The 27,029-nt window shown below is 35.6% G+C and overlaps 3 protein-coding genes across 4 annotated transcripts; all 3 read right to left on the reverse strand.

Moving 5' to 3' along the window:
• Positions 1-917: 917 nt before the first annotated feature.
• On the reverse strand, positions 918-3,936 carry LOC116160527 (neprilysin-2-like). Its single transcript, XM_031473739.1, has 8 exons — positions 3,904-3,936; positions 3,781-3,848; positions 3,501-3,721; positions 3,332-3,451; positions 1,990-2,230; positions 1,778-1,946; positions 1,475-1,725; positions 918-1,426 (listed from the first exon to the last, which is right to left on the reverse strand). The coding sequence occupies exons 3-8, from the start codon at positions 3,719-3,721 to the stop codon at positions 1,085-1,087; spliced, it is 1,344 nt and encodes a 447-aa protein (XP_031329599.1). The 5' UTR covers positions 3,781-3,848; positions 3,904-3,936; the 3' UTR covers positions 918-1,084.
• An 847-nt stretch (positions 3,937-4,783) lies between these two features.
• LOC116159718 lies at positions 4,784-11,062 on the reverse strand. 2 transcript variants are annotated; one of them, XM_031472780.1, is made up of 10 exons: positions 8,486-11,062; positions 8,385-8,437; positions 6,314-8,325; positions 6,127-6,261; positions 5,988-6,074; positions 5,734-5,829; positions 5,575-5,676; positions 5,311-5,516; positions 5,101-5,260; positions 4,784-5,049 (listed from the first exon to the last, which is right to left on the reverse strand). In XM_031472780.1, exons 3-10 carry the CDS (start codon positions 6,507-6,509, stop codon positions 4,943-4,945), a joined length of 1,089 nt encoding a protein of 362 aa, XP_031328640.1. In that variant the 5' UTR covers positions 6,510-8,325; positions 8,385-8,437; positions 8,486-11,062; the 3' UTR covers positions 4,784-4,942. The 2 variants fall into 2 exon arrangements, with proteins under 2 accessions (XP_031328640.1, XP_031328639.1); XM_031472779.1 differs by lacking the exons at positions 4,784-5,049; positions 5,101-5,260; positions 5,311-5,516; ... (2 more) ...; positions 5,988-6,074; positions 6,127-6,261 and having other exon boundaries at positions 6,525-8,437.
• Positions 11,063-16,464: 5,402 nt separating this feature from the next.
• Positions 16,465-17,842, reverse strand: LOC116159471 (40S ribosomal protein S6-like). Its single transcript, XM_031472446.1, has 5 exons — positions 17,701-17,842; positions 17,226-17,430; positions 17,031-17,176; positions 16,774-16,977; positions 16,465-16,722 (listed from the first exon to the last, which is right to left on the reverse strand). Exons 1-5 carry the CDS (start codon positions 17,704-17,706, stop codon positions 16,528-16,530), a joined length of 756 nt encoding a protein of 251 aa, XP_031328306.1. The 5' UTR covers positions 17,707-17,842; the 3' UTR covers positions 16,465-16,527.
• Between the last annotated feature and the right edge of the window lie 9,187 nt (positions 17,843-27,029).

A 27,029-nucleotide genomic window follows, 5' to 3' on the forward strand; every position in this document is an offset into this window, starting at 1 on the left:
TACCCAGGGCAACACACCTTAACCGAGCGGTGGTACAAACATTTTTAATTTAATTTAATATTTAAAAATATCACTGAAAACGTGTGGAAAGTTTCGTGGAAAGTATAGAAAAACACGACTTTTATGCACGGTAATATTATAGAAAGAGATTTGAGTGTGAAAAGAGACTGATCTCCCACTTCTCTTCTCTTTACGATATCCAGGACCAATTTCACCCTCGAACCCACAAGGGGACTTCATGAATATTGCACAAGCACACAATAAATCCATACACGCCAAATACTCGACTCCAAAATTTTAATTCTGCATAGTATTTTTTAAGGGGAACAGAACAAGGAACAAGAGCTTTTCAGTCACCCATGCCACCCGCGTGGGGAATTGTCACTTAACTTTTAATTTGAATTCCTTTTCTTCGTGAGCTCTCTGGTAGACACCTTTATTCCTGGTTTTCTATTAACTTTCGTTACTAAAGTCGTACGATATTATTTTTTATCGACGTTATAACAATTGCTCGCGTTACGCGCATCATCGAAACCAAAGTGACCACTTTTGGAAAAGATAGTAAGGGGGGAATAAGTTTACTTCTCCCACATAACTTTTATTTGATTTTAACTGAATTTGAACAGATATTGAGACAAAATTTCCTGGTTTCCAGTTTGTAAGTACCTAAGCTGTTAGAATTTGATTCAACAGTTAATTAAGATGTGACCTGAATAGTACCGGTAAGTAAGTGAAGGATGTTATTATGAACGAACGGTAGGACCTCTAAGATGGAAATCCATAAGGCTAAGAATCTATGTTTTAAAAAAAGAGGCTTACAGGAATAATTTTACCATAACCTAAAGCGTCGTCCAACTCCCCTTTTTTGAATGACAAACGCATGTGGCATATCCAGTTGGATAATAAAGCACAAATAATCTAATTATACATAAAACTATTTTAATAAGTATTAAATAACATAATAATCATTTTCTTATTCGCTCTCTTACTGTAAGAAAGAAAGCAAACAACATATAGATAATTGATAAAAGGAATTGTATAAACAAACTCTAGAATTGATTCATCGCCAAAAAAAAACTTCGAATCATTTCCAAACCTCGCACTTTTTATCGGGGTTCATTTTGCTTCCTATCCGGCAATTAAAATCTTTAGCAAAATAATCCGTATTACTAAGAGGTAGATTTATTCTAAATTTGGCGGGAGAATGAGTGTCTATGCGGATTAGCATCTTCGCAACAGCAGGTTCCATCTTTATACACCCAATATTTGCAGCCGAAATCCAAAATAATTGGCGATCAGTATAATTCAGCCCGGGAAGAAGTCGTTCCCTTCCATTACGCCGAATCCATTCATTATATGCTAAATATGCATTTCTTATACCGCCGTTGTCTGCTATATTTTCTCCTTGCGTCTTAAACCCATTTACCTAGAAAGTTAAAAATACTAAAAGAATGCAGCTTTTCTGCCAACATACATTTAATCCCAATTCGGGTATGGACTGGTTTCCATACTGATCAATTATGCACTGGGCCTTTGTTATAAACTTTTCGTTTGTGGAAGGTGTCCACCAATCATCCAAATTTCCAAATTTGTCAAATTGTCGGCCTTTATTGTCGAATCCATGAACAATTTCGTGAGAGATTAGCAATCCTATTCCCCCATAGTTCATATACCATGGTCTATCATCACTGAAAAATACGCCTTGCAATATTGGGGCAGGCAGTACTGTAAATTTAATAATACTTCAACGTGCATTACAGCAAGCAGTTTAACTTACTTATTCTATTCGATAGTACATTGTAGTATGCATTAACGCCAGCGGATTGTCCGGATTTAACCCAATCGGTTTGATTCACAGGCAGTGCTAAACGTTTGGCTGTACTCTCATAACCAAAGAGATTAGTGCTCAGCATTATTTTTAGGAAGTTGTCGGATTCCACATGCAACTAAAACTAATTCATAAAATCATACGCGCACTCTAATGTCAACCTCCTTATAAAAGTCTTCCAATGTTTCATCTGAGAGAAATTCGTCTGGATACGCAATGTAAGACGACATAGCTTCGGCTTTTTCTAAAGCATATTTTTTTGTTTCGACATCCATCCAGTCGGCCCTTTTTACTATATTTACAAACACTTTTCTGATGTCGGAAACCATTTCCATAACGTCTTGCTTGGCATTTTCGTTGAAATGTTTCCGAACATACAAAGCCCAGGTGGCAATTGGCATACTGATTGTAATTACGTTAAGGTTATACAGGGTGTTACATGACTGCATGTAAAAAAAAATGGGTGGTAGAGGGGATCAGGACAAGCATTTTTTCCAAATAAACCAAGGGTCCAACGTGTTTCGTTTGGGAGCCACCCCCAAAGAAGTGGTGAAATTTGGATTTCTCTTTAATTTTTTTCTCAGCAACCATAAGAGTTACAAAAATTTTGTTCCCCCTCAAGTATGTACACAACAAATTTCGTGGAATTCTTTTCATTTTCGTTGTCTGGCCAAGAATTGCAGTGGAACTTTTTTTTCGAATTTTCAAAAACTAATTCCAGATTCGTGATTTCCATGTTCAAAAACCCCAAATACCGAATTTCGTGGGGTGGCTCCCAAACGAAACACGTTGGACCCTCTGTTTATTTGGAAAAAGTGCTTGCCCTGATCCCTTCTACCGCCCATTTTTTTAACATGCGGTCATTAACACCCTTTATTTAAACATTCAACCCTGTGATATATCACAAAGCGTAATTTACACGGGATAGTAAAACTCTCACAAGTTTGTGTCATAATGTAAACAGTGATACAGGGCTCTCTCCCAGCAAGTCGAAAATTTGCCAAGAAGTAATTGCTGCAATAAAATCTTGCACGTTTAAACACAGTTTTGACAGAACGTTGACATTTATTTCAATCTTGTTCAAAGTTGTACGCAAGTGCTGCGCTGCATGGAGGCAAAACGTGGGTGGTCAAAAGAAGGCACGTCTTCTTTAATTAATACTTTTGAAGAATTTCCGGAGTTGTGGCAAGTCAAATCAAAACAGACAGACTCAAGAAACAAAACACATTAAAATTTTTAGCTGAAAGGTTTATGAGAGTACTTGCTGAGAGAAAGTGCTTTTTACAACTTGCTTATATGTAAACGTTAGCGCAAGTTATTCTCAGAAGTACTATCGCAATTTACTATCCCGTATAAACTACCCGCTATCTTAACGCGCAAGTTATCTGTCAAAAATCTCATTTTCCCTATACTAAATAACGCAATTTAACGTTTTTTGGCAGATAATATGCAGGTTAAGTTTGACGTTTCTGATACATCACAGGGCTGAATGTCGCTACTAACCTCTTTACAGTTAAACTGACACATTTCTTCCAACCGGTAGTTGAACTGTGCAGCAACTTCTCTGTAAGGTAAGGTAGCGAAAATTCGACAGTTTTCCACATAAGATAGTTTGCCTGTACTCTAAAAAAAAAGCTTCAATTTTGTTTCATAGGTGATATATTTATTAAACCTTTTTGGTGTATTGAGGAGCAATTTCTCTAACTCTGAGAAATAGATAGGAGGTGCTGCTATGATTACATCAGATGCTTTAATGGTAATTGTGGGTACGTTTAATACTGAATTCAAGTACTCCAACCAAGGAATATTAGGAACTTTTTGTTGTAGTTCTGATACAGACATGCGATGGTACAATAAGCTAAAATTTCTCAGTTCTCGAAATTGGTTTGCCATCTAAATGTATAGTTAAAATTAAACCGATGCATTTAACACTGTATCGCTCTACACATTACCGTACTTAAATTGAGCTCGAAGTTTAATGATTCATTAAGTTCTCTTTTGGCCACCCTTCTTTTAGCACCTAAAACAGTGGCAATGTTCACCATTGTATTAAGGTATTTGATGTTATCACTTGCGTTTGAACGAGAAATCTTTGGTGGCTGTATCTAAGGAGCAGTTGAATAAGTGAGGGTCACAATATTATACATACCCAGTAAACACGGAGACTTTTCAGTGATGTAATTGATACATCCCAACTGAGATGTGATAGCTTTCAGAGATGTGTCATGTAGTGTACATTTACGTTACATGTAATACAAAACGCCGGTTTCAGACACGCGCATTTGAGCCATCCCAGAGATGTACAGAGACGTTCCTGACACCTTAATGAAACGTGGTTTGTATCGTCTCCGAGACTTACCTGACACATCTATGCCACATTACTCGACACATGCATGGGACCTCTCTGATACTTTGCTGAGTCATACATGGCGCACCAAGTGACGCATGAATGAGACACCTTTGAATCATCTATTTTATGTCTCAGCCACTTCACGGAAATGCTATTGGTACATCACTAAGCCCGTGAATGAGACATCTCGGATACTTGGATGAGGTGTTAAAGACAGGCCATAGACGCATGAATGAGACATCTTTGAATAATTTTCCGTACCTACCTAATTTTTTTGATTCTATTACCATGATTACGTACTAGCTACGCCAGCTTTTAGAAACGTTTTTTTTCTAATGATGAAATATTAATAAAAGACGAATTCGAATAAAATAAGCTATCAGTGTTATATAACACAGTGTTTTAGAGTTTAATGGACTCCCCTAACATCTAAAATGGGCATCGTTCTTTAAGTACCTATACAATATACCTAGATATCTTAATAGATATAAAGTATATGTGTATAATGACATGTTTCTGGTATAAGTATAAATGAACTGACGAGATATCTACGATAAATACCTGAAGTAAGGGTTTACTAACTACCTCAATTAGAACGTCACGCAAAAAGTAAATAATTTATTACAAAGAACTATTTATGTATGAGCACACTTATTAAACAAGGAAATTCTTATTTTACGGGATATAATTAAAAAACTAAGATACCAATATGGTAAAATAAAAACAAAAAAGCAACATTTATTATTATTACATTTATTAGGCTGCTAATTTCTTTCCCTGGTTTCTCTTAATCTAGCTTGACGAAACCAATCATTTATAATGGTAATTATTTCGTGCTCTTGGATGCTGTTATACATACGTTGTTCAGCAGCTGTTAACATAGGCATCGGATAGTAATAAAAATATTAAACAAATATCTTACCTATTATCCTGTTCATAAATTTTAAATTTGATAATTTAAAATTCCCCCTAAGGCCATGCCAGGAGCAGCTTACTGCTAATTTATTGGTGAATACTTTCCGAAGCATGTTAACTAGGGCGTCTTTTGCATTTTTGCCGCCAATGGTTTGTAAGTATGAGGTCTAAAATAAAAGAATGAAAACCTTAGTGTTGAGTAAATTATACAACTCACAAATTTATGTGAAAACTCCCCTTCCTCAGCCACAATGTTTTCCAAGGTGCTTAATTCCTCTAGCGTATTTAATGGGAGCTTTGTCTGAACCTCCTCTGTGTTTATTGATATAATGTTTGTTTGGTTTTGATTGTTCAATTGTTCCAATCTGGATTCCAGAGATTTTATCTGCACGAATATTTTTTTCATGTTTGTATGAATATTGTCTGAAGCATAATATAAATTATTTTTATAACTTTTTTCTATTTGTAAATATTCACATACCAAAATCGTGTCTGTGATCGCAAGTATGTATTAGTTCCTGCAACGTGGAATTTCCAAAATCGAGCACTATGGAATTGTCTAGTGGACGTATCTGGTCTGCACCTTGAATAATCCTACCATTAGTTTCAAGAAGTGTAATCATTATCATAATGACAATACCTTCATTAGATTCAATGATGCTGCCTGTATTTGATGCCATCGGTACATTTTGTCCATGTTCTTGCGATGATGATAGCAAGTTTTCATTATTATTAACTGAAATAATTTAGTATAAATTTTTGGAGATTCTCAACTCTTAGTAACGGTTCTTTGTTAAATTGATACGTTAATGTGATAACGGGTTAAGTACAAAAATCTCTAAAGTAAGTTGACTTCTGCTTAGTACGTTTTAAAAAGTCGCACAAAGAGCTTACCGTTATTCGTAGAAGATTGGCGTGTGTTTTCTCGCTTAGAGAAACGTGGCGAAGATCTCCTTTTCTTAAGAGTTGGAGGTGGACTATCTAAAATGGACGATTTAACGTTAATGTAAGTAATCACAAAATTTTGACGAACCTTTAGTAGACTCTTCATCGTCAGTAGACGTTGATTTAGTTACACTGGTCTTTTTTCTTTTCCCCCTTCCAGTTTCGACCTCTTCACTTGATGTGTAATCTGTTCCAGCATGCTTTCGTGCAGCTTCCAGCGTATCTATAATGAGCGTAATAACTAAAACATGTAAGCAATATCTGACAAAATTTACCATAAAACTTCTCAACTCTAACTTTATAATTCCCCCATGTGTCAGAGGGTTCTATCCCCTTAACCATTAACGCTGTGGGATTCAGCGATTTTGGCCACTTGCAATATTTCATGTCCTCGTTTAACCATGAGGATGGAATTTCGGAGAAAGATTCGTTTTCTTCGAAATACACCACTGCGAATTTTTTTAAAGACATAATTTTCTTCCTATAGATAGTATAGAAATGGTGTGATTAAGTGTTAGTAAGTAGAGTATAGGTACATTTATACAGTGGTTAATAAAATGTACAACATAATTTTACAATTGGTAATTAATGCAAATATGGCATAACAACATATCCATCTAAATATTTAAGGCACATACATTTATTTTTTATATCAGAAAATGGTATTTCAAAAGTGTCTTCCATCACATCTGCTACATACAAAATGCCTAAACTTTCTGATTTACATGGAACAGAAAAAAAAGATGTATTAGTTTTGTATGTGTTCACGGTGAAACATAAGACATTAGTTTTCTGAGATATTTTCAAAATATTTACAACTCTCCCGTCATAAAGGATACAATAACTATTTGGTGCAGTCGTAGTTAGGGTGAACGACTCAAACTCTGCTTTGTAAATTACATTAAGCTTGGAATGTAAAATAGGATACTTTTGTAAAACATTTCTGTTGTGATTCTTTTCCTCTATAATTCTGTTGCATATTTGTTCAAGGGGTCTACCCGATATGTGGAGCTTTCTTTTTAAGTTATATAAGTAATTCTCAAATTTAAAACCACTGAAATTTTCTAACTGTCCCAATCTCTTTACATCTTGCGCTAAATGTATCAAATTATGTACATTATATGATAGATAATGTAATCCATACATATTTCCATATTTTCGTACAAAATATAGAAGCAAGTTATGTGCATAATCTATCAAGTCAGTATCAGAATTACCATCACACAATATTCTAATAGCTACACTTAAACACATAAAGTGTCTATAGGTTTTCACAGACAATATATTATTCATTACAATTGGCCCCGTATACAGCAGAAATTGTCGAAACTCTGTCGCCTTCCAACGATCAATTTCATTTAAACTCCTTGGCTGTCGTGCAAATTCTAGAGTAATATAGGCTCTCATCGATATTAGTTTACTGGAAGCTTCTTCCAATTTATTTGGCTTCAATCTGATATTTAATTTTCCTTTCACCCAAAACTGAAGCAGACGTTTCATAACACCCAGGCAAACTAAATGCATATAATCCAGTCCCACTTGTGATACCATTCCTATGGGTAATTTTTCCAATGCTGTCGTTTCTCTATGGTGTTCGGGGTGAATTCTGTTTTTAAATGATGCATCAGTTCTCTCACTTGAACTTGTCTCGGTAAACACAACCCTATTTTCAATGAATTCGCCTTGTTGAATACATTTGGGACAACCAAAATAGCCTGTATGGTTTTTTATACCACATACGTACGCCTTGGCTGGAGCATCACATACAATAGCGTGCAGTTTTACCACAATGGTTTTATGATCTAAAATTATACCCGACTGTAGAATGGTATTGGTTTCGTCTACAAATTTTTTTAAAAATTGGTTTACGTCATCTGGTTTCGTATTTCCTTCAAAAATTCCTATAGGGAATGGGGTTGTGTAGAATTCACTAGAAAGGATAGCACATAGTATAGGCCAAAATTGAATAGCTGAACTCTTTGACAGTGGTAGCCCATCTATGTTTATAAGTAGATTCACTTCAGTAGGGTATTGGTTTTTAGGGTAGTGTTTCACGATAGAGTCTTTCAATTGCTCATACACTCCAAAGTGTGCGTAACGACCTGAACTAAATGTTTCGATAAAATTGGCTGAGTTTCTGGGTGTACTCAATAATGTTCTGGAATCGTTTGGTAAATCACAGTGACCATTCCTTCTTAGCAAAGCCAGCAAATCATTCACTGCAGTTCTGGGTATTTGTGAATACTTGATAACCCATGTTCTCAGATCTTCTTGTAAACCACTAGAACTATCATATGTGTTAGTTTCAATATCTTTTACATAAACACTGAATGTTTCCGAGTTTACCGAATTAGCCTGGGAATGAGCAGCTGGCAAACTAGTGCCTGTACTATGTTCACCTAAAGCAGGAAGTTTTGATGTTTTTTGTCATGTAAATTATTGCTAACCTATTGATGATGCAGAACCCAACCAAGTAGCGGTATCGCAGCCCTGGTCTATAACGTAATTGTCCACCGGAATTGGAGATGTTTTCTCCATTATATGGTTTGGAGTTGGGACTGAAACAGTGGCACGCGAACAAATGGCTGTGTTAGGATTCATCTCTCTTTCCACTAGTCTCCATTTTTGTCTATCGGATAGATCACAAAATGGCTTCCTTTTCTTGCTCATGACGTACCTTTTTACTTAGACCTTCGAAAACACAAAAGAATATGGCAACCTCAGTATAAGATGCATTCCCAGCATAGATGCAAAATAAGTACCTCATGTGAAGTCAACTCAATTATGAATGTTATACCAATTAAGTTAAATTTTCACCAACAATATTGTGGTACACTTATAGTTTGTATAGAAACCAATTCCTTTTGATGAGTCCTTTCCTTAGAATACCATGACGGGTAAATCGTGTGTTAATTATTAAAAAAAATGCGCTAAAAACGGGCATCGTGCCCATATTGCTTTTTGCGGCATTTATCTCGGAATTTACTATGCAGCCTACGCTACAAAAAAACAGTGATCCATAGTTACGAGTCAATTAGATTATCAAAAATATTTTCTCTCTATCAAAAGACGTAGATTTTCATGTAGATTTCTAAAATGCGATAAAATATGGGGTGTTCTATTCAAAATAAAAAAATTGCTATCGACATCCGGTATAACCGGAAATGTAACGATCACGATAATATTTTCCTTCAATAAATTATGAAAAATTATATTGGTAGCAACTTTTCAGATTCATATTGTCAATGAGAGCTTGAATACTTTTAGGCAACGGTTTGCGTGAAACAGATACATACCCCTAGAGATCTTGAACAACACTTTGTTTTCAATTCCAAATTGCTTAAGTAATGTTTAACATTATAAATTAAACTAAATCCTTTTCTAGTTTATACATTGTGTGATTGTATAGAATCAAAATTGTATTGTAGAAACGGCAATTTTGTTTCCTTATACCAACCCTAGGCTAAACGGAATTTTGAAATTAAGAAATTTCTCCCTTTACCACAATAAGTTTTAAAAAAACCTAAATACGTATTTCGACCACTAAGTGGTCATCATCAGTAGGGTAAAAATTCACTGGATATTGATCGCGAGAAGTACGCTCATCAGGATAATAATTCCGTGACCCGTAAGGACAAATGCGAAAAAACAGTTCAGCGCCAAAATCTACAGTAAACTGTTTACAGTTACAGGGAGAAATTTCTTAATTTCAATATTTTTAACCCACACGTTCCATTGATTGTGTAAACGGAATTTGTCTGAAATTTCGCTAATTTATTGCCGGTGATTACATATTCACACAAATATTAAGATTTTATAGTAATTCGCCTGTCCATCTATCTAATGTGCATCAAAATCGAAAAACTTGCATTTATCTTTGCTTATATAATTTCAATCTTAATTAAATACACAAACAAAAATAGATAGATTAGGTACGTACTTACCTATAGTGATGCCTTCAAACCAACCGGATTCCGGAAATGTACCTAATCACGAACACAAATCAAAATTAACAATCACGAGGACGCGCACGAAATCAATGAATGAACGACCCTTAAAACGAAAACGAATATCCACCCTAGAACCGGTTAAGCACACTTTTCGATCCGCTAAACAGGTACCTTAAGTAAACAAGATTCAATTCAAAGAATTTACAAAGTTGTTGACTTTGTACTCGCACGGCGATTATAATATTTCGTGGCCTACTGAAAAAAAAAACGAATAAACCCCAAAAATTATATTTAATTCATACTATACCTATCTAAAAATCGTATTTATTAAAAATTAGTTCAGCTATGGTATTTTAACAGATATATCTAAGTTAGTAATATGAAATAAATTTGTCTGTTATGATTCGGTTCGAAATTCATATCTCATCAACGACCCGCTTCGGTAATAATTAAGTTCTTGATGTACAAAACCTACTGATTGTAGATTTTAGTGGTTTTTACGTAAGGCATTGGCATTATCCATTAAATTAATCCGCATTTAAATAAATGACATTTGGCATGTGACCCACTTTATGAATGTTTTGTGTACCCAACTGAAAATTCAAATTGTCCGCAATCATTATATGAATCACCCGTTATATTACTACTACACGTACGTGTGTCGCGTTGAGAAGTTACATATATTTTACAGCACCTCTTATTGAAACATCTACGTTAGATACATGATATATTTCTGACACGTCTTTGTTTAATCCCGGTGATTCGGCTTGTACCTCGTAGAGACATAGCATTTGAGCTTTAGTTGTGACATCTCAGAGACCGTATTGATACAGCTCTGGGAGCTAGATGACACGTTTTTCAGATACCTCTGTTTAGTCCCAGCGATATGGCATACAAGTCCCACTGAGATGTTTGTATTGAGCACTAGGCGAACTATCCCTGGGGCATTGAAAATGTGACATCTCAGACACATGCGATATTAAGGATTCAAAAACATCTAATATACGTCTCATCGACACATCTCATCAGAGCTTTAGTTGCAACATCTCGGAGATCTTATTGAAACATTTGTGTTTGCTGGGAAGTGAGTAGTTGAATTTCACTAAAATTCAACGTACAATCAGAATATCCGAATGAAAATAAAATAATTAGGATCGTAACCGAAATTACGAAGCTTGTAAATTTTGGTCCGTTTCCAGTTTGTTTCAAATAATTTTACCTTTTATTCACCCACCTATCCGTCCTTTTATTGACCGGCCATCCGCCTAGTCTTCTAAAATAATATTTAATATAATCAATCCATCTAGTTCAATAGCAGTTGTATTCATGCATGTTTGATATATCTTCTTAAGTAGCCTGAACGGTCGTGGTTCTTGTGCTGTGACGTTCACTTCCAGTACTACTCTTAGTTGGTGTTTAACCAAACCTTCAGTAACACAAAACTATGAAGCAGCATAGCTACGTCCGGTATAATAGCCTGTTTAAGAAAGTTTCCAATGCGAATTGAAAAAACACATCGCATGGATCAACACTTGCGTCTATATTTTTTAAAACACTAGACGCTGCATGAATACAGCCTGGAGTTAAACATAAGTTTGACATTTGGTTGGAAGTCGTAACTGAAGCCACCAATGTTATATTCATAGCTACACTTACAATTAGGTAATTTTTCATACTTATTCTCATCTTGCACAGTGATCCATTTCTAAGAAGACCCAAAATTTTTTACTGGAGATCGCTCCGCTTGTAATTAAACTACACACTTATATGGTACATCATTCTACATTACCCGCACTCAACAAGGTAGTCATAACTCCTATAAAATATGGCGGCAATGGGGTTGACGAATGTCATGCTCTTCACCTGTTATACAGTAATTCAGGCACGGAAACAAGAAAACAATTCGAAATAACTAAGCTAGGATATTAATTGACAACTGGAAAGCAAGTTTTGTATGTGATGAACCAATTACAAAAGTTTTTTCATTTTGAAGTTTTCGCATTAAATTTATGGTAATGAACAAAGATTTACGTGATTATGTGAATTGCTTATTCAAAGTTAATGGACCATAATATTATAGTACCAACTTTGTTTTAGTACCTACCAATTAGGGATTCTTAATTTTACAATTAAGACTTTGAATTTTTATGTCTGTTAGACCTAGTGCCATATAACCCTTTCAAAAACTTCCAAAAACTAGCGCAGTTTTTAGACCTAACGGGGGTAGAAGCAATTCTTCCACGAGTCACCATTGCACTCTGATCTAGTACACTCTTCCAACATCTGGTACATTTTCCTATTCAAAGTATTTACACACCTCTACACACAAGAATCAACTTAACAAAGAATGAGAAAAAATCACCAACACCTTTTGTTTGGACCCGCTTATAATTCTTAAAAAATATACAAATTTGTTCACGGAATAAACTTCCGTGGGTCGACTACTTTAGGAATGTTAAATTGACTTTGAGCATAAACTCCTTTACAAACACACTGAAAAAAATTCAAATAACTTACGTTGATCGATGCGTTGGACTTTTCTCCAATTTACAGTAAGTATATTTTCTTCTTTTGAAAGAATAATAATAATACATATTCAGGCTTTACATACATGGAGTACTTACACATCGCCAAAAATATCACAGTCACTTATCTAAACAAATATTTAGAAGTATCACAGGTAAAATCAAAAGTATCTAGGGATGGGCGATAACTGTTTTCACCTATCGATAAGTATCGGGTACTTACCTATCGATATATTTTACTTATCGATATGTCGATAATTATCGAAATATCGATAGTTATCGATATGTCGATAGTTATCGATATATCGATAAAGTTATCGATATATCGATAGTTATCGATATTTCGATAGTTATCAATATATCGATAGTTATCGATATATCGATAGTTATCGATAAATGATTACTATCGATAGGTGTCGATATATCGATATGTCGATAGTTATCGATATATCGATATGTCGATAGTTATCGCTAGGGATGGGCGATAACTGTTTTCACCTATCGATATAAGTATCGATATATTTTACTTATCGATATGCTGATAATTATCGAAATATCGATGGTTATAGATACACCGATAACTATCGAAAGATCGATAACTACCGCTATATCGATAAGTATCGGTATATCGATAGTTCTCGTTATGGCGATAGTTTTTAATATATAGGTATCGATATAATATTACCGGTAATTTTTTTGAAAGCGTGTCTAAAAACTGCATGAGTTTACTTTTATATTTTGGCGAAAGAGCCCGACAAGACAAGAGGGCTCTTTTAACAAAATATGAAAATAACCGAATGCAGTTCTTGCAACTTTATTGGAGTTACCATATTAACTGTGCAATTATCGCAGGGCTCTTTAGCTTTCTACAATGCAATTACCGCTGTAATTAAGCGGTAATTGCACGTCTCATTTGAGAGAAATATTCGACGTATCGATAGTTATCGACAGGGATAGTTATCTTATCGAGTTTTATTAATAAAATCCATTTTCCGGTTTATTCTCGTGTAAAGTGACTATTAATAGTTACCTACTCGACGTTTCTTTGCTACCTTTATCAAGAGTTTTTTGTTAGATTTCGTAAATGTCAATCAATTGAAACTGTATATCTAAATTTGAAGTGTTCTTAGCTTTTTCTGTTTTTTTGTGACTGGTCCTCTGTAACCATCAGTCAGATACCGATACATAGACCATGATTACACCCTTTGATTGTCTTCTTTATTTTATCTTTAGTAGCCATTTTGATGCAACATTTTGTTCAAGTTTTTGAAGTGCTTCTTTTTTTGAGCAATCGTCAGTAAGACGAAAAGATCTATTTTCTAAAGATTTTATTACTGCGTTTATTTGGCATGGATGATGATGTGACGTAGCGCTTCTCTTGAGAAAGGGAGCAAAGTTAACTTTCCGAAACGTCGAGCGACTAAAAATAGTAAATTTACACGAGAGTAAACCCGAAAATGGATTTTATTAATAAAAATAGTAGCGCTCGTTGAAATCTCAACAATAACATAATTTTATCGTACCAATAGTTATCGACATATCGATATATCAATAGTTATCAATATATCGATACATCGATAATTATCGACATATCGATATATCGATAGTTATCGACATATCGATATATCAATAGTTATCGACATATCGATATATCAATAGTTATCGACATATCGATAGGTATCGATAACTATCGATACCTATCGATATATCGAAAAAAATTCCCATGCCTAATTTGTATCATTATTGGAAACATTATCGCAGGAAAACTACTGGTTTCAACTTGACGGAGAATTTAACACGGGACTCAACGCATTTTTCTTCTGCGATCTTGACGCATTTTCCGTGAAGCATGAGAAAATTGATTAACGGTTTTTTACAAAGTACTCAAAGCCCCAAATCGTGAAATTCGCATAGCGTTTGCATCCTTTTCGTGTGCTATTTTTTAATGAAAAGATTCTGAAATTGTTTCCCTTTTAGAACAGTAATTTACTCGACAACGGTAATACCACGTTGAAAACACCGGTTCTGGTCTAACCGAAGTTAAGCAACGTTGCGCCCGGTCAGTACTTGAGTGGATGACCGCATGGGAACAGCTTTTTTAGCGCATTTTTGCAAATTTATTTGTAAAAAGTAGCTTTTAATCTCACTTTGGCTGGGTGGCTGGCAGCAAATGTGGGCGCGTAGAAGAACCCTTGTAGAAAGGCAACCGGGTGTACGTGTACAAGGCCGTGTGATTTGTCAACCTTAGGGACAGGACTACATGATGTGGGGTTGGCCACATCTGGGGGCCATCCTCGGGCGTAGTTCTTCTACTACAGTTTTGGTCCGATTCTGTTCAAATTGGTGTCGTCGAAACTCAAAAAGGTGTTGTAAAGGCGCATAACTCCTGCGTGGCGGAATTTTGTTTTTTGTCCTAGGGGCGAAATTAACAACCTTTTGCAAGGCGCGCGCGCGCGTCTTCGAGAGCTAGTCAACTTCGGGCGCCAATTAATATAGGTAGGTATACCTTGCTCAAGCTAAGAAACTAAAAATCGTGCAAGCTAAATATCTAGGTCACCTATGCATTTTTGCCCTCGTAAAACCCGAATTCTACCCTATATAGATATGCGATTCCCATACCTCCGACAGATTCGAATTGTAGGTACACGTCCTGTATGTCAGTTTCAACTATATCCCTAAAGGTACGTACAGTGCAGTACGTCAAACATGTTCACCCCAATTTTCTTCCTGACCATGAAACTACACTTTAGGTCATGATCGAGCTGAATTTGATATTTTTAATTTTACATAATCATGACTAAAAGTTGGTGGTATTTGGAGGCATTTTTGGGCATGTTAAAGATTCATCAAATGTCGTTTTAGATCATTTTAAGCAACTTTTAAAGTACATAAATTTTTTTCCGTCTGTTGTATTGTAGGTACGTACGTAGATGTAAATAGTATTTTGGATACATCAGGTATACGGAAACGAAAAATAACAGACCGGGATTTAAAAAAAATGTTAGAGCGACATAACGGCATCGATCTTTTTTTAAAAAATAACAGAATTTTTATTAAAATATTTTAAATGCCTTATTTTTCTGGGTACAACATTGTTTAAAATTTAAACAATGGTACAACCTACAAAAATTGTGCCAGATTTTATTACCTACTTACAAAAAAACTGAGAAAAAAATTTGCAAGTTGAAAAAGTAAATTTTTTTTCGAATTTTAAGAAACTAATTTCAGATTCGTTTTTTTCATGTTCAAAAACCCCCAGATACCAAATTTCGTCGAAATCAGAATTTTTGTTCGTATGCCCGTTTAGGGGTGCGCTCTTTCGTGGTAGGAATTTTGAACAATTTTTTCAAAGTCGAAAAGGGCTTACCCCAAAACCTATTCACAGAGGTGCCACCAATCTTTCTAACTGCTATGGTTGCTGAGAAAAAAATTAAAGAAATGCAAATTTTACCATTTTTTGAGAGTGGCTCCCAAACAAAGCACGTTGGACCTTCGGTTCATTTGGAAAAAGTGCTTGTTTTAATCCCCTCTACCACCTTATTTTTTTTTACACACTTTAAGACCCTGTAGTTTGTCCCTGTGTCTTGTAAGGCACAAAAGTTTTAAATCTTTCAATAATTACTTTGTTGTTGGATCAATAAATTTTATGAAAACTGATTCATTATTGTTACACTTAAGTCAGATATTAATCTTCCATTACGTATTTTAGGAGAAAATTTTTTTTAAACTGTAAAGGAAATACCTAAATACCAAATGCAAATTTTGAAACTGGCTTTCAACCCGGAATTTTGAAAAATGTTTGTCCCCTCCTCTACTCAATCTTTTTTAACATACTACCCATCATGAAGCTTCACTTCCTGGAATTGTACCTTTTTCTCCCAGGTTCTGAACAGCTTGAGCAAAACTTATAAACCAACTTAGTACACTTGATAAGGGTAAAAAAGGACAAACAAAGGTAATACAAGCTTTATTGAACTACCTTAATACAAATCATTAAAAACATTGGACTTAGGCCTACTTTTGAGCACTCTGGGCACTTTGCGTACTCGACTTGCTTTCTCTTAAACTGGCAGACCTACGTCGCTTGGCTTCCAATCTCTTAGCCTTGGTTTCCTTCCTAAGTTGGGCCATCTTCTTGGCATAAACATCAGCTTGTTCCTTGCGTTTCAAGCAGCGCTTCTTCTTGAGAGCTAAACGATGACGTTTTCTCTAAAGAACAATCACATAAGCAAACACGAAGACATGTTAAAACGTTCGTACCTGTAATACAGCTGGAGTAATCAATCGCTGAATTTTGGGTGCCTTGAATCGTGGTTTCTTGCCATCCTTCTGAGGCAGGGGTCGTTTCACTACGTACTGACGTACATCGTCCTCCTTGGTCAAGTTGAACAGCTTGCGAATGCGAGAAGCCCTCTTAGGACCCAATCTGCGTGGGACAGTGGTATCGGTAAGTCCGGGAATTTCCTAGAAATAGAAAGGTTTAATTACACATCTCGCATCATACTGCTGCAACATACCTGTTCGCCTTTTCGAACGACAACTAAGGCCAATACACTCAGATTAGCGTCCACGATACATCCTCGTACTGATTTTCGTTTTCTTTCACCTGTACGACGTGGTCTGTAGCACGAGTGTCCTTTAGATAGTAACAAACGAACACGTCCTGCAATATCCCCATGTGTAAAATGTTAAAGCGAATTGTATAGTAATACCATTTGTGAGGACACCTTGCTTCATCGGAAAGCCTTGCTTGTCATTACCCCCTGCAATTTTAAGAACGTAGCCCTTCCATTCATCGCCTAGTGGGTCGGCTTCAAGCTCTGCGCCCATACGTTTCTCATAAAACATACGCAGCTTATGCTCGTCAACAACTTCAAACAGCTTTTGGCAACCCGTTGCCGGGAAAGACACGTTTAGCTACAATATAAAGATACTACATCAAGCAGCTATTGGCAAGGTTTCATTATATTTATTGAGTGGCACAAACACATCGTAATGAGATTATCCCTAACGATTAAAACGAGAATGAAATGAAATTTTAGGCGTGCACATGCATTATAACCTCAAATTTGCACTTCCGTTACAAATATTCAACTTTTTTCGTAAAACATATTTCAGCTAACGCAGATTAATATTAGTGAAGTTAATAAATACATAATTAAAAATCTATATACTTTATCCAATTACCTTCATTTTTTAATACATATGCTTTTGCACGTGTATATTAGGAGCACAAACGAAAAGGAACCTTTTTACGTGAACGTTGGTAACGCATGCAGTTTTAACATTGACTGGTTGGAAGTGGTTACGGTATCGCAAGTCGCAAACGTATCGATCGAACGCTACGAATTTGAAGTGGGAGAAGCGGATTTGATGAAAAATTGCGCGTGTTGTAGACTAATAAAAGTAGACGTAGATAATTTACTTTAAATTTATTTCACATTTAGGAGTTATTTGTCATGTTGTTTGTCTGTTTTACTGCTTCGAAAGTAAATGCATCACATTTCATTTAGTCGAATAAAAATAATTCTTTTCACTGCGTCTGACGTTGCTACGGACACGTATTTGGACTGAATTTTTTGTAATACATAACGGGCGATCAAAAATGAGTTGCTGTCGAGTCGCCTTTGGAAGTTAAGTATGATATCCCATTTAACACAAACATTCCAAAGATGTATCGACAGCAACTCAGAAACCACATACATTTTAGGTATTATCAAAAACTCTTTAAAATTAGTAATTTTACTATCGCTTTTTTATATTATACAGCCCTTCCATAAAAACGACCACAGTTCGATGTTAATAAACCAAAAACTGCATAAAATAATTACATAAGTGCCATATAGATTCCCCGTAAGTTCAGTCATATTAGAATGTAAATAGTCAACTGTTTTTGGCGTTTTTTTTAAATAAATGAAGGTATGCCAGGCAGCTTGAGATTTTGTTGCCTTAACTCCTCATATTATTCATCAAACATGCTGTTTCGGACTGTATCAAATTTTGCATACGCATGCCTCCACTGGAGCTTTTGAAAATGGGCGCGGGGGTGGGTTAATGAATGGTATCTTCGGAAATTGTTTATTTTTAGCAACTAAACTGCTTTTTGCATGGCCAGCAAGTAGGTTCATAATGTTTACGATTTGCGTAAATGAAATCTACCTATAGCTATATAATACACAATGCTCAGGAAAACATGCAAACCTATATTCTCGATCCGATCCACATTCTGCAGAAACCGTTCAACCTAGATATAAGAGGGCGTCTTTATTGTTCACTATACACAAAAAAGAAGTTGGTTTCCATTTATAAGAATTAAGTTTTTTACATTTTCAAAACTAAGGACTTTAACATTAATTCCCGAGCACCCTGTCTAAATCTATTGAACAGTTTTTATATATTGGGTCAGGACCCAGGTACGGATTTTATTTATGCGAATCATAAATATAATGGGTATATCGTACTTGTATTCCGAAAGGCAATTTATTTTGTACGGGCTACATTTGCTCAAAATTTCAAAAAATCTCAAATACCTAATTGACATCGTTGGGTTTATGCCTATGACGAATTACACAAAATATTTCTTCCAAATTTAATGTAAACTTGAAAGATTATTATAAATTATGTTATCTATAAGAAAGAGTATTCTCACTGAAACGAGATAATTGAATAACACTTATGTACGAATTTTCAAAAATCTAATCACGTTAATTTGCAATATAACACCCGCCGATTCAGCTCGACGTTGGGCAATTGGACATTCTGTACAGTGTGTTGTTTAAGAAATGATAACATGAAGTAAAACCAATTAAAGGCGACATTGTTGTTCATTTCAAGTGCCAATACACTATTAATGCATCAGGGTATCCCAGGCCGTGAGCATTTTCGAGGTAGATAAATTGCAGGTTCTAAAAGTTTCATTTAATTCAAAATTGTGTACTTTAAACATATGATGTGCACACATCAATCCATCAATTTTTGTTAACGCCATTTGGAAAAATCAAGACAAGACAAGAACTAAACACTGGGTATTTTTCTTTTTTTCTGAAATCTGAATCCCATTTGTGCTTCCTCCAACATCATATCCACTCTTGTATTTCGCTTTCTAACCTTTCATTTAATACCATTTCATAGATTCTGTACGCTGTCATCGCCATTATCGTGATTCCGAATTATTAACCTTTCTTTCCATTTTTACGGTAGTCCCTCTCCGTTTCATATCTTATATAAAAGTTTCCTCATCTTCTCCATGATACTGTCTGTGGCGAAAATTCAAGCCTTATTTCCTATATCATCCCTCTATCATTCTTCAGTCTCTTTAATTGTTGCTCCTTTCACCTCTCCCTCCCCCAAAGATATACAATTGCAGTTCCTTTGAAAATATGGATCGATTTGTGGCAATCATATAAGAATAGCAGAACAAAGCTAATTTGTGTAATGTGTGGGCATGGTGTCTTTATTATACACCATGCGTGGATTAATTTTTTTTTAATTTTCAGGTTTAAATTTGTTTTTTTCAAATATTTTTAGTTTCTGATTTTTTAAATAACAATATCTGATGTGTCTGATAAATATGAATGGTTATCTACTATTGGAGTTGGAGTGATTGGCAATGAAATATGGACATGCGGCAAATTGCGGCAGCGCGCCCGTTCGTGTAACTTCGAATTGCGCGCCCACCGAAGGGTTAATAAAGTGTTGCTTCTAATCGTCTATTTGTATTTCTCTCCCATTTGTTCTGATTTTTCCCTTTTCCTGTGCTCATCATCTTTTAAAAGTCGTTCTCTGTTTTTATTTCCTTAATTTGTTCTTCGTATTTTGTACGTTTCTCCAGGTTGGTCTCTTTACATTTTCTTTTGTACTTTTTTTCTGTTCTCTCATATCCTTTATTCCTCATTTTCTTTCTTTCTCTATCATTATTAACAAGCTCCTAGCGAGTTTATAATTTTGCTGTGTCTGTCCGTCTGTCCGCCCGTCCGCCTGTCCGTCCATCTATTCGTCCGCCCGTATTTAAATGAGAACACCCCATTTGGATAAAATTTCTTGTCATCAACGGAACGTTAATAATGGTGCACTCGCACACATAATTAGAGAAATTTCTCATCGATTGTATCAATATACATTAGCAATCAAGGCTCTCATCCTGTTGTGTTGTTGTAGGGGGTCATGTTAAGAATAAAATGCATGTTTCACCCCCAAATAAAAAATTATCGAAGTGAAATCGAAGAGGCTCCGCGCATTTTTGAATGGCAGATTAGTATTCCATTACGTTTGATGAAGTTTTCCATTGTGTATATATTAGATTTAATAAAAACGAGTTAGCTTACGGTGTTTGCTAATATATAATTTTTTTTAAGTATTCCATTAGTCAGTTTTGACCCCATCGAAAACGTGCGCCTTGCAAAAGGTGGTTAACTTTACACAAGTTGTACATCAGCATATGCATGATTAAAGCGCATTTTTTGGTAATATCGCGAACAGTATTTTATTAGCAAAGTATAGAATTATTGATTTCACGAGTAATCTAACTCAAAATAGACAAAGCAGAAAGCTTTTAGTGAATATTTGAAGTCTTTAGCTATTCTAATTGCTGAGATCTCAGCCGGACAGTCAGCCAACCAACGAATATAATAGCCTATTTTTTTGAATGCGCAAAGCCAAATTTCGTCACGCAGGAGTTGTGCGCGTTTATAAGATCTCTTCGACAACACCAATTTGAAAATAATCGGACCAAAAGTGTAGAAGAGGATAGGGAACAACAAAAATCAGCACGTTAGTATAGCACGCTCGGGGATGGTGAGCAGATGTCGCCGACCCACATCATAAATAGCCCCGTCCCTAAAGTTGTTAGTTACACGGCCCCGGTAGGTATGTATATGTCGTAGTCTTTTAGTGAAATCCGTCATTTCACGAAACGCCTAGTCCGAGGCCTAGTCATTTAGTGAAACGCTGAAAATTTGTACGTGTGGGGTAATTTCCCTTCCCCTTCTAGATCGATAAGGATACCATTTATCGATCTCTAATGGGAAGGGAATCCAATCGCTTGATCCTGGAAAGTAAACTGTTCCACAGTTTCATATAAATGACTAGGCGTTTCGTGAAATGACGGATTTCACTAAAAGACTACGACATATACACTCGTCTTCTTTCTACAAGTGTTCTTCTATGAGCCCGCATTTGCTGCCAGCCAGCCGGCCGGCCGGTCGGCAAGAGTGAGATTAAAAGTTATCCTTTTTACAAATAAATTTACAAAATTGCACTAATAGCGGTCCCCCAGGAAGCAGTTGATTGGCAATGAGAATGAAATGTTCGTTTGTAGAATTGTAGCTTCTCAACGAATTAAGAAACAGATGTTTACGCATCCATCTGGTTGTATCTATAGAGTTTAGTTTTTTAGCGCATTTTTAAGAAGTAAAAAATGTGCTAATGTTTGCGTTTGATCCGTCCGTCTGTACATACGTCCGTTTGAACCCTAATCTGTGGTTTTTAACTACTTTCAGCGGAATTTTCCTGGAATTTTTTTGTCATAGTTAGCCTATACCTTGAAGGTGTGCCAGACGGCCATCAAATTTTGTTGTTTCCCCCCCCCCCCTGTATTATTTCCTGAGATATTGTTTTCGTACAACGTGCATGCATGGTGCCAAGTAAACCTTTAGACAAATCTATTGGTAAAGTCTTGAAAACGAAAGTATCTGGACGAGACACATCTACTGGTGATATCAAAAGTATGCCTATGTTTATTAAAATGTGACATTGCAGGAATTCTCACATTTTGAACACAGAACTTTTCCGTGGAACTGAGAAGGGATCGAGTCACTCTCGTTTAAAATCGTCACAACGGAGCATTCGAATCAGTATAAAACTATTTACATCGTTATAAAAGGACTATGTGATTGTTCCAGCCGCATCAAGGATTCCAATCAGGGATTCTATCTTGTAGAGCGTTTTAACAGCCTGTCTGTTTTAGATGGATTCAAAAATCATAAAATGTGGTATTTTTCACGTCCTTTGTACGTTCCATTCGTATATACATGCTATTAATATTTCATGGGATATCCCACCCTAGAGCTATTACTATTTCGATGATTTTATACGCTATTTCATTGCAAGCAATCGATTTCTAAACTTCAACTGTAACACCAAAGATATTAAAGAAATTGTTGTTTTCAAAGTTAGGTCACTATCGTTATTTTAACTACAATGTGTCCAAACTTTTGAGACATAGGTACGTTGTTGTTACCGCAGAAGGTTGTCTCTGACATTATTCACTGTCTAACACATTTCCATTAGAAAGTGTGACTCGGAAGGAAACAGAAAATAACTGGGACGCGTCTTTAAAAACAGATATTATACCTAGTAACGCTCGTGGCTAGAATAGTAGCGCTGCGCTTCTAATGACTTTTCGCTCAGGATGCGTTTCTGGTTTTAGGGCTTTGAAAATGCGTTACAAAATGCATGGTGGGCACAAATTGCCTTGTTGAAAATAAGATAAAGATATGCGGCAGTAACTACTGACATTTAAAATTCATGATGTTCAAGTATTTGCTCAGCAGCTATGAGATTGGTTTGACAAGGGTTGTTGCTTACCGCTTTTCATTTGGTATTAATTGTTTCTAAGAGAATTTCAATATATTTTGTAAGTTACGTAGAGTATATTGTTCACTATCGCTCTTGTGTTTAAAACTTTCCTTAAAATTGCAGTAAATTAAAAATAAGCGTTCTTTCAGGCAGGGATGTGGCAGATATTGTATTCTAAACTTATAAAGCCCTTCATTGTGCAGTTAATGGGAATCGTAATGAACTGTAAGAATTGGTGTAATAAACTTACTTTTAATGAAATTTAATTTTCCGGTACTTCAAACCAAAATTATTATAAACTAGAGCTCGTTTACTTTTGCGTGGGCTGCAAAATTAAAATTCGGGTTAAATATATTTACGCTTCCTCAAAAGTTTCCACTTCATTTCGACAAATTTATGCGCACGATTCAAACATCCATTGAAACTAGGACACTTCCTTTCGAGAAGGGATTTTCAAACCCATCAACCGCATTATTTGCATTGGAGTAGCTACCTATCGCAAAGCACGCATTTTAACATTTACATAATTATTTGTTTTTGAGGTTCTATGCACCAGGAAACCTATTATCGTGTAAATTAAATCTTTTTGCGCCCTATTTTATCTTGTCCTAATCTGGATAATAATTTCCTTGTACATACCTATGTATAGATGCTAACATAATTTACTACTGCATTGGTTTAATGCAGGTGAGGTGAGACTAATTGGCACTCTCGAGTTGATGTCCCACCACCGCTCCTATTAAATCACATATTTAGTGATAGACGGATCAATCTATACAAGTGTGGCGGAAAAGTTCAAACAAAACCATGTCGTGGTTTTGAAAAAGAAAAGTGCCAACTGGTAAACTGGAATCATTATGATGGAATCAACGGCAACACCTTACAGCTTATCCGTTCATTCTCTCAGTTTGTCGAACTTACCGGTATAGGTTTAATGTTTTCATACTATAAAATGTGAAATTAAGAATAGAAATCTAGATAGAAATGGACAGGTTTTTCTCCCAATAGTCCATCCATAATAAACTAAAAACGAATGTATTCCATCATATGGACCGCTCTGTATAAAGAGCTTGTTCGCATTCGATTTCAATTAGCACTTCACACAAAAGAATTTTACTCCTGACACAAAATTTACCCATTGCAAACGATATCAACAAGTTAAAAAGTAATCGTAAACGATTTACATAAAGCGCATTTCCACTTGCATTCATTTCCCATTTGTAAGATGCAACTTCTGTTAAAATCGTAAAAACCCGGCCACAAATATGAAAGATAGCGTTGCACATGGGCAATCCATTGTTGACGTGCTACTTCAATTTCAGTTTATGAGAAGAATTTCATTTCAATGCTTTTCTATATAACAAAGTTGGAACTGCGCATGCGCAAACCTAAATTTTAAAACTAATTTACTATAACTAACTAATAAACTAAGATTTTCCTTTGTACCAAGCGCCTAAGTATCAAATTTCACTTAAATAGTTCCATAGATAAAAAAGTTGGCACGGCGCATGCGCAAAATAAAATTTTGAAACTGGCGCTAGATTTTCCTTTATTCCAAGTGCCTATGTATCACATTTCATTTAAATTCTTCCATAAATAAAAAAGTTGGCACTGCGTATGCGCAAAACCAAATTTTGAAATTGGCGTTTGATTTTCCTTTATCCCAAGTGCCTATGGATAAATTTCGTTTAAATTCTTCCATAAATAAAAAAGTTGGCACTGCGCATGCGCAAAACCAAATTTTGAAATTGGCGTTTGAGTTTCCTTTATCCCAAGTGCCTATGTATCAAATTTCGTTTAAATTCTTCCATAAATAAAAAAGTTGGCACTGCGCATGCGCAAAACCAAATGTTGAAATTGGCGTTTGATTTTCCTTTATCCCAAGTGCCTATGTATCAAATTTCGTTTAAATTCTTCCATAAATAAAAAAGTTGGCACTGGGCATGCGCAAAACCAAATTTTGAAATTGGCGTTTGATTTTCCTTTATCCCAAGTGCCTATGTATCAAATTTCGTTTAAATTCTTCCATAAATAAAAAGGTTGGCACTGCGCATGCGCAAAACCAAATTTTGAAATTGGCGTTTGATTTTCCTTTATTCGAAGTGCTTATGTATCAAATTTCGTTTAAATTCTTCCATAAATAAAAAGTTGGCACTGCGCATGCGCAAAACCAAATTTTGAAATTGGCGTTTGATTTTCCTTTATTCCAAGTGCCTATGTATCAAATTTCATTCAAATACTTAAAAAAATAAGTAAATAAGTAAAAAAGTTTGCAATTCGGTTTATAAATGGTCGAGATGCGAAAAGGGCACTGTGAATTTTGAATCGATTCGATCCAACTTTTGGCATTGCGTATTATATGGCTAAATCTATGCCCATATTGAATTTCATGCAATTCAGTTCATAACTAACGGAGATGTAAATGTAAAAGCGATCGAACATTTCTAAACAAAGTTATCGTTCACACGGACAGATAGATGGACAGACAGACAAAGGAACAGACGGAGAGACCACCCGGCAGGCGACAGATAGCAATGCAAAATTATAAACGATCTCTAGGATCGTTAATAAACGGCAAAAGTGTAAAATTATGGAACATGTAAAAAACGGTTTTTTGTTTTTTTTACAATAACTTTTTTGTAAGCGGTACAGAAAAAATTCCTTCCTTGGTACAAGACTCGACACCATAACGAACCAAATAGCGAAAAAAGTAGAACAATAGCTCTTAAGATAAAAAAACTAGTAGCGTCGCAAAGTTAGCGGACGGACGGACGGACGGACGGACGGACAAAGTGGCCACAATAGCGCATTTTTTTTTTATTTTTGTGGAAATGCGCTAAAAAGCTTCATTCAGGCTATAATTTCAACGGAACGAGTTAGTGGGCATTATACAACAAGTTAGGGCAATGTTATATGATAGTAATGTGTAAATGCATTCCACCGGAAGGCATCCCTTGTCATAACTTGCGTCCCGAAGTAGACACTAACATGGCTTTTGATATCTCATTCTCTTTATCAAAACAGTTATACAAGTTTTCAGTCTCCCCCGTCTTCAATCTCCAACCTGTGTTTTATGTCCAAAACAACATACAACGCGTATTGAAATGCTTAAAATTCAAACATGCCCTGCATTCTTGCGACATTCTCAGCAGAATGATGTGGTATACCTGTGCGGGAGTTAAATTTGCCAAGTAATTGAATTGGAAATAATGGCAGGGCATAAAAGACACCAAGAACCTACTTCAATATTGTAAAGGCTCTTAAATCGCTGCAATTAAATTAATTTCGCCCAACCTGTTAAGATAATTCGTTGTTATTTAATGACGTTCAATTTAGGCCAGGTTCGCATATTAAAAGAAAAGCCGGCTAAAACGAAATGGAATCCATAATTATCTAAACTGAAGCACTTTCCAGTAGATTAAGTTAAACAATTGAATATAAGTATATTAAACGAACGTTTTATCTTATATTTCCTACCATTCTTTGATGAGAGCATATTTACGTGTATGATGGTATTATGTGCCATCTCACAAAGCTCTCAGTCTAACGTTACCACGTGTTGACGTGGACCCGTCCCCGTACGATCCGGGAAACTCGCTTCTGGAATATTCGACCATGAAAGATACACCCCACAAATATTCGCTTTCAATTGCAGAAACTCTGGAGGATTCGCCTTTGGAGCATTTTTCTCCCAGAAACTTGTCCTAAAAAATTCTCCCTTGAAAGAGAAGCTCGCGCCCTCCCAAATCATAGCTTACCAGAAACTCTTTTCTATACATAACGGAAAGGAATTCTCTTAAGATAACTCGCCCTACTGTTATCTATTCAATGGACTAGTTTCATGTTGTTGATAATACAATATTTAACCCAATGACATTAAAGTATAATTACTCAATAATATTACATACTTAAGTTTACGTATATTCAGTGCGCAACCCAGT

This window comes from Photinus pyralis, unplaced genomic scaffold, assembly GCF_008802855.1.
Source record: "Photinus pyralis isolate 1611_PpyrPB1 unplaced genomic scaffold, Ppyr1.3 Ppyr1.4_LG1, whole genome shotgun sequence".
Lineage (NCBI taxonomy): Eukaryota > Metazoa > Arthropoda > Insecta > Coleoptera > Lampyridae > Photinus > Photinus pyralis.

What these genes read in the sequence shown, in the direction of transcription:
- LOC116160527 (XM_031473739.1), bottom strand. Translation starts at nt 3,721, where the DNA reads ATGGCAAACCAATTTCGAGAACTGAGAAATTTTAGCTTATTGTACCAT. An exon ending in TGGAAGACTTTTATAAGGAG is followed by an intron (nt 1,947 to 1,989) that starts GTTGACATTAGA and finishes AATTAGTTTTAG; the next exon opens with TTGCATGTGGAATCCGACAA. An exon ending in TGTACTATCGAATAGAATAA is followed by an intron (nt 1,726 to 1,777) that starts GTAAGTTAAACT and finishes TTAAATTTACAG; the next exon opens with TACTGCCTGCCCCAATATTG.
- LOC116159718 (XM_031472779.1), bottom strand. Translation starts at nt 8,708, where the DNA reads ATGAGCAAGAAAAGGAAGCCATTTTGTGATCTATCCGATAGACAAAAA. An exon ending in GGGTTCTGCATCATCAATAG is followed by an intron (nt 8,438 to 8,485) that starts GTTAGCAATAAT and finishes TTCCTGCTTTAG; the next exon opens with GTGAACATAGTACAGGCACT.
- LOC116159471 (XM_031472446.1), bottom strand. An exon ending in GCAAGGTGTCCTCACAAATG is followed by an intron (nt 17,177 to 17,225) that starts GTATTACTATAC and finishes GGGATATTGCAG; the next exon opens with GACGTGTTCGTTTGTTACTA. An exon ending in TTACTCCAGCTGTATTACAG is followed by an intron (nt 16,723 to 16,773) that starts GTACGAACGTTT and finishes ATTGTTCTTTAG; the next exon opens with AGAAAACGTCATCGTTTAGC.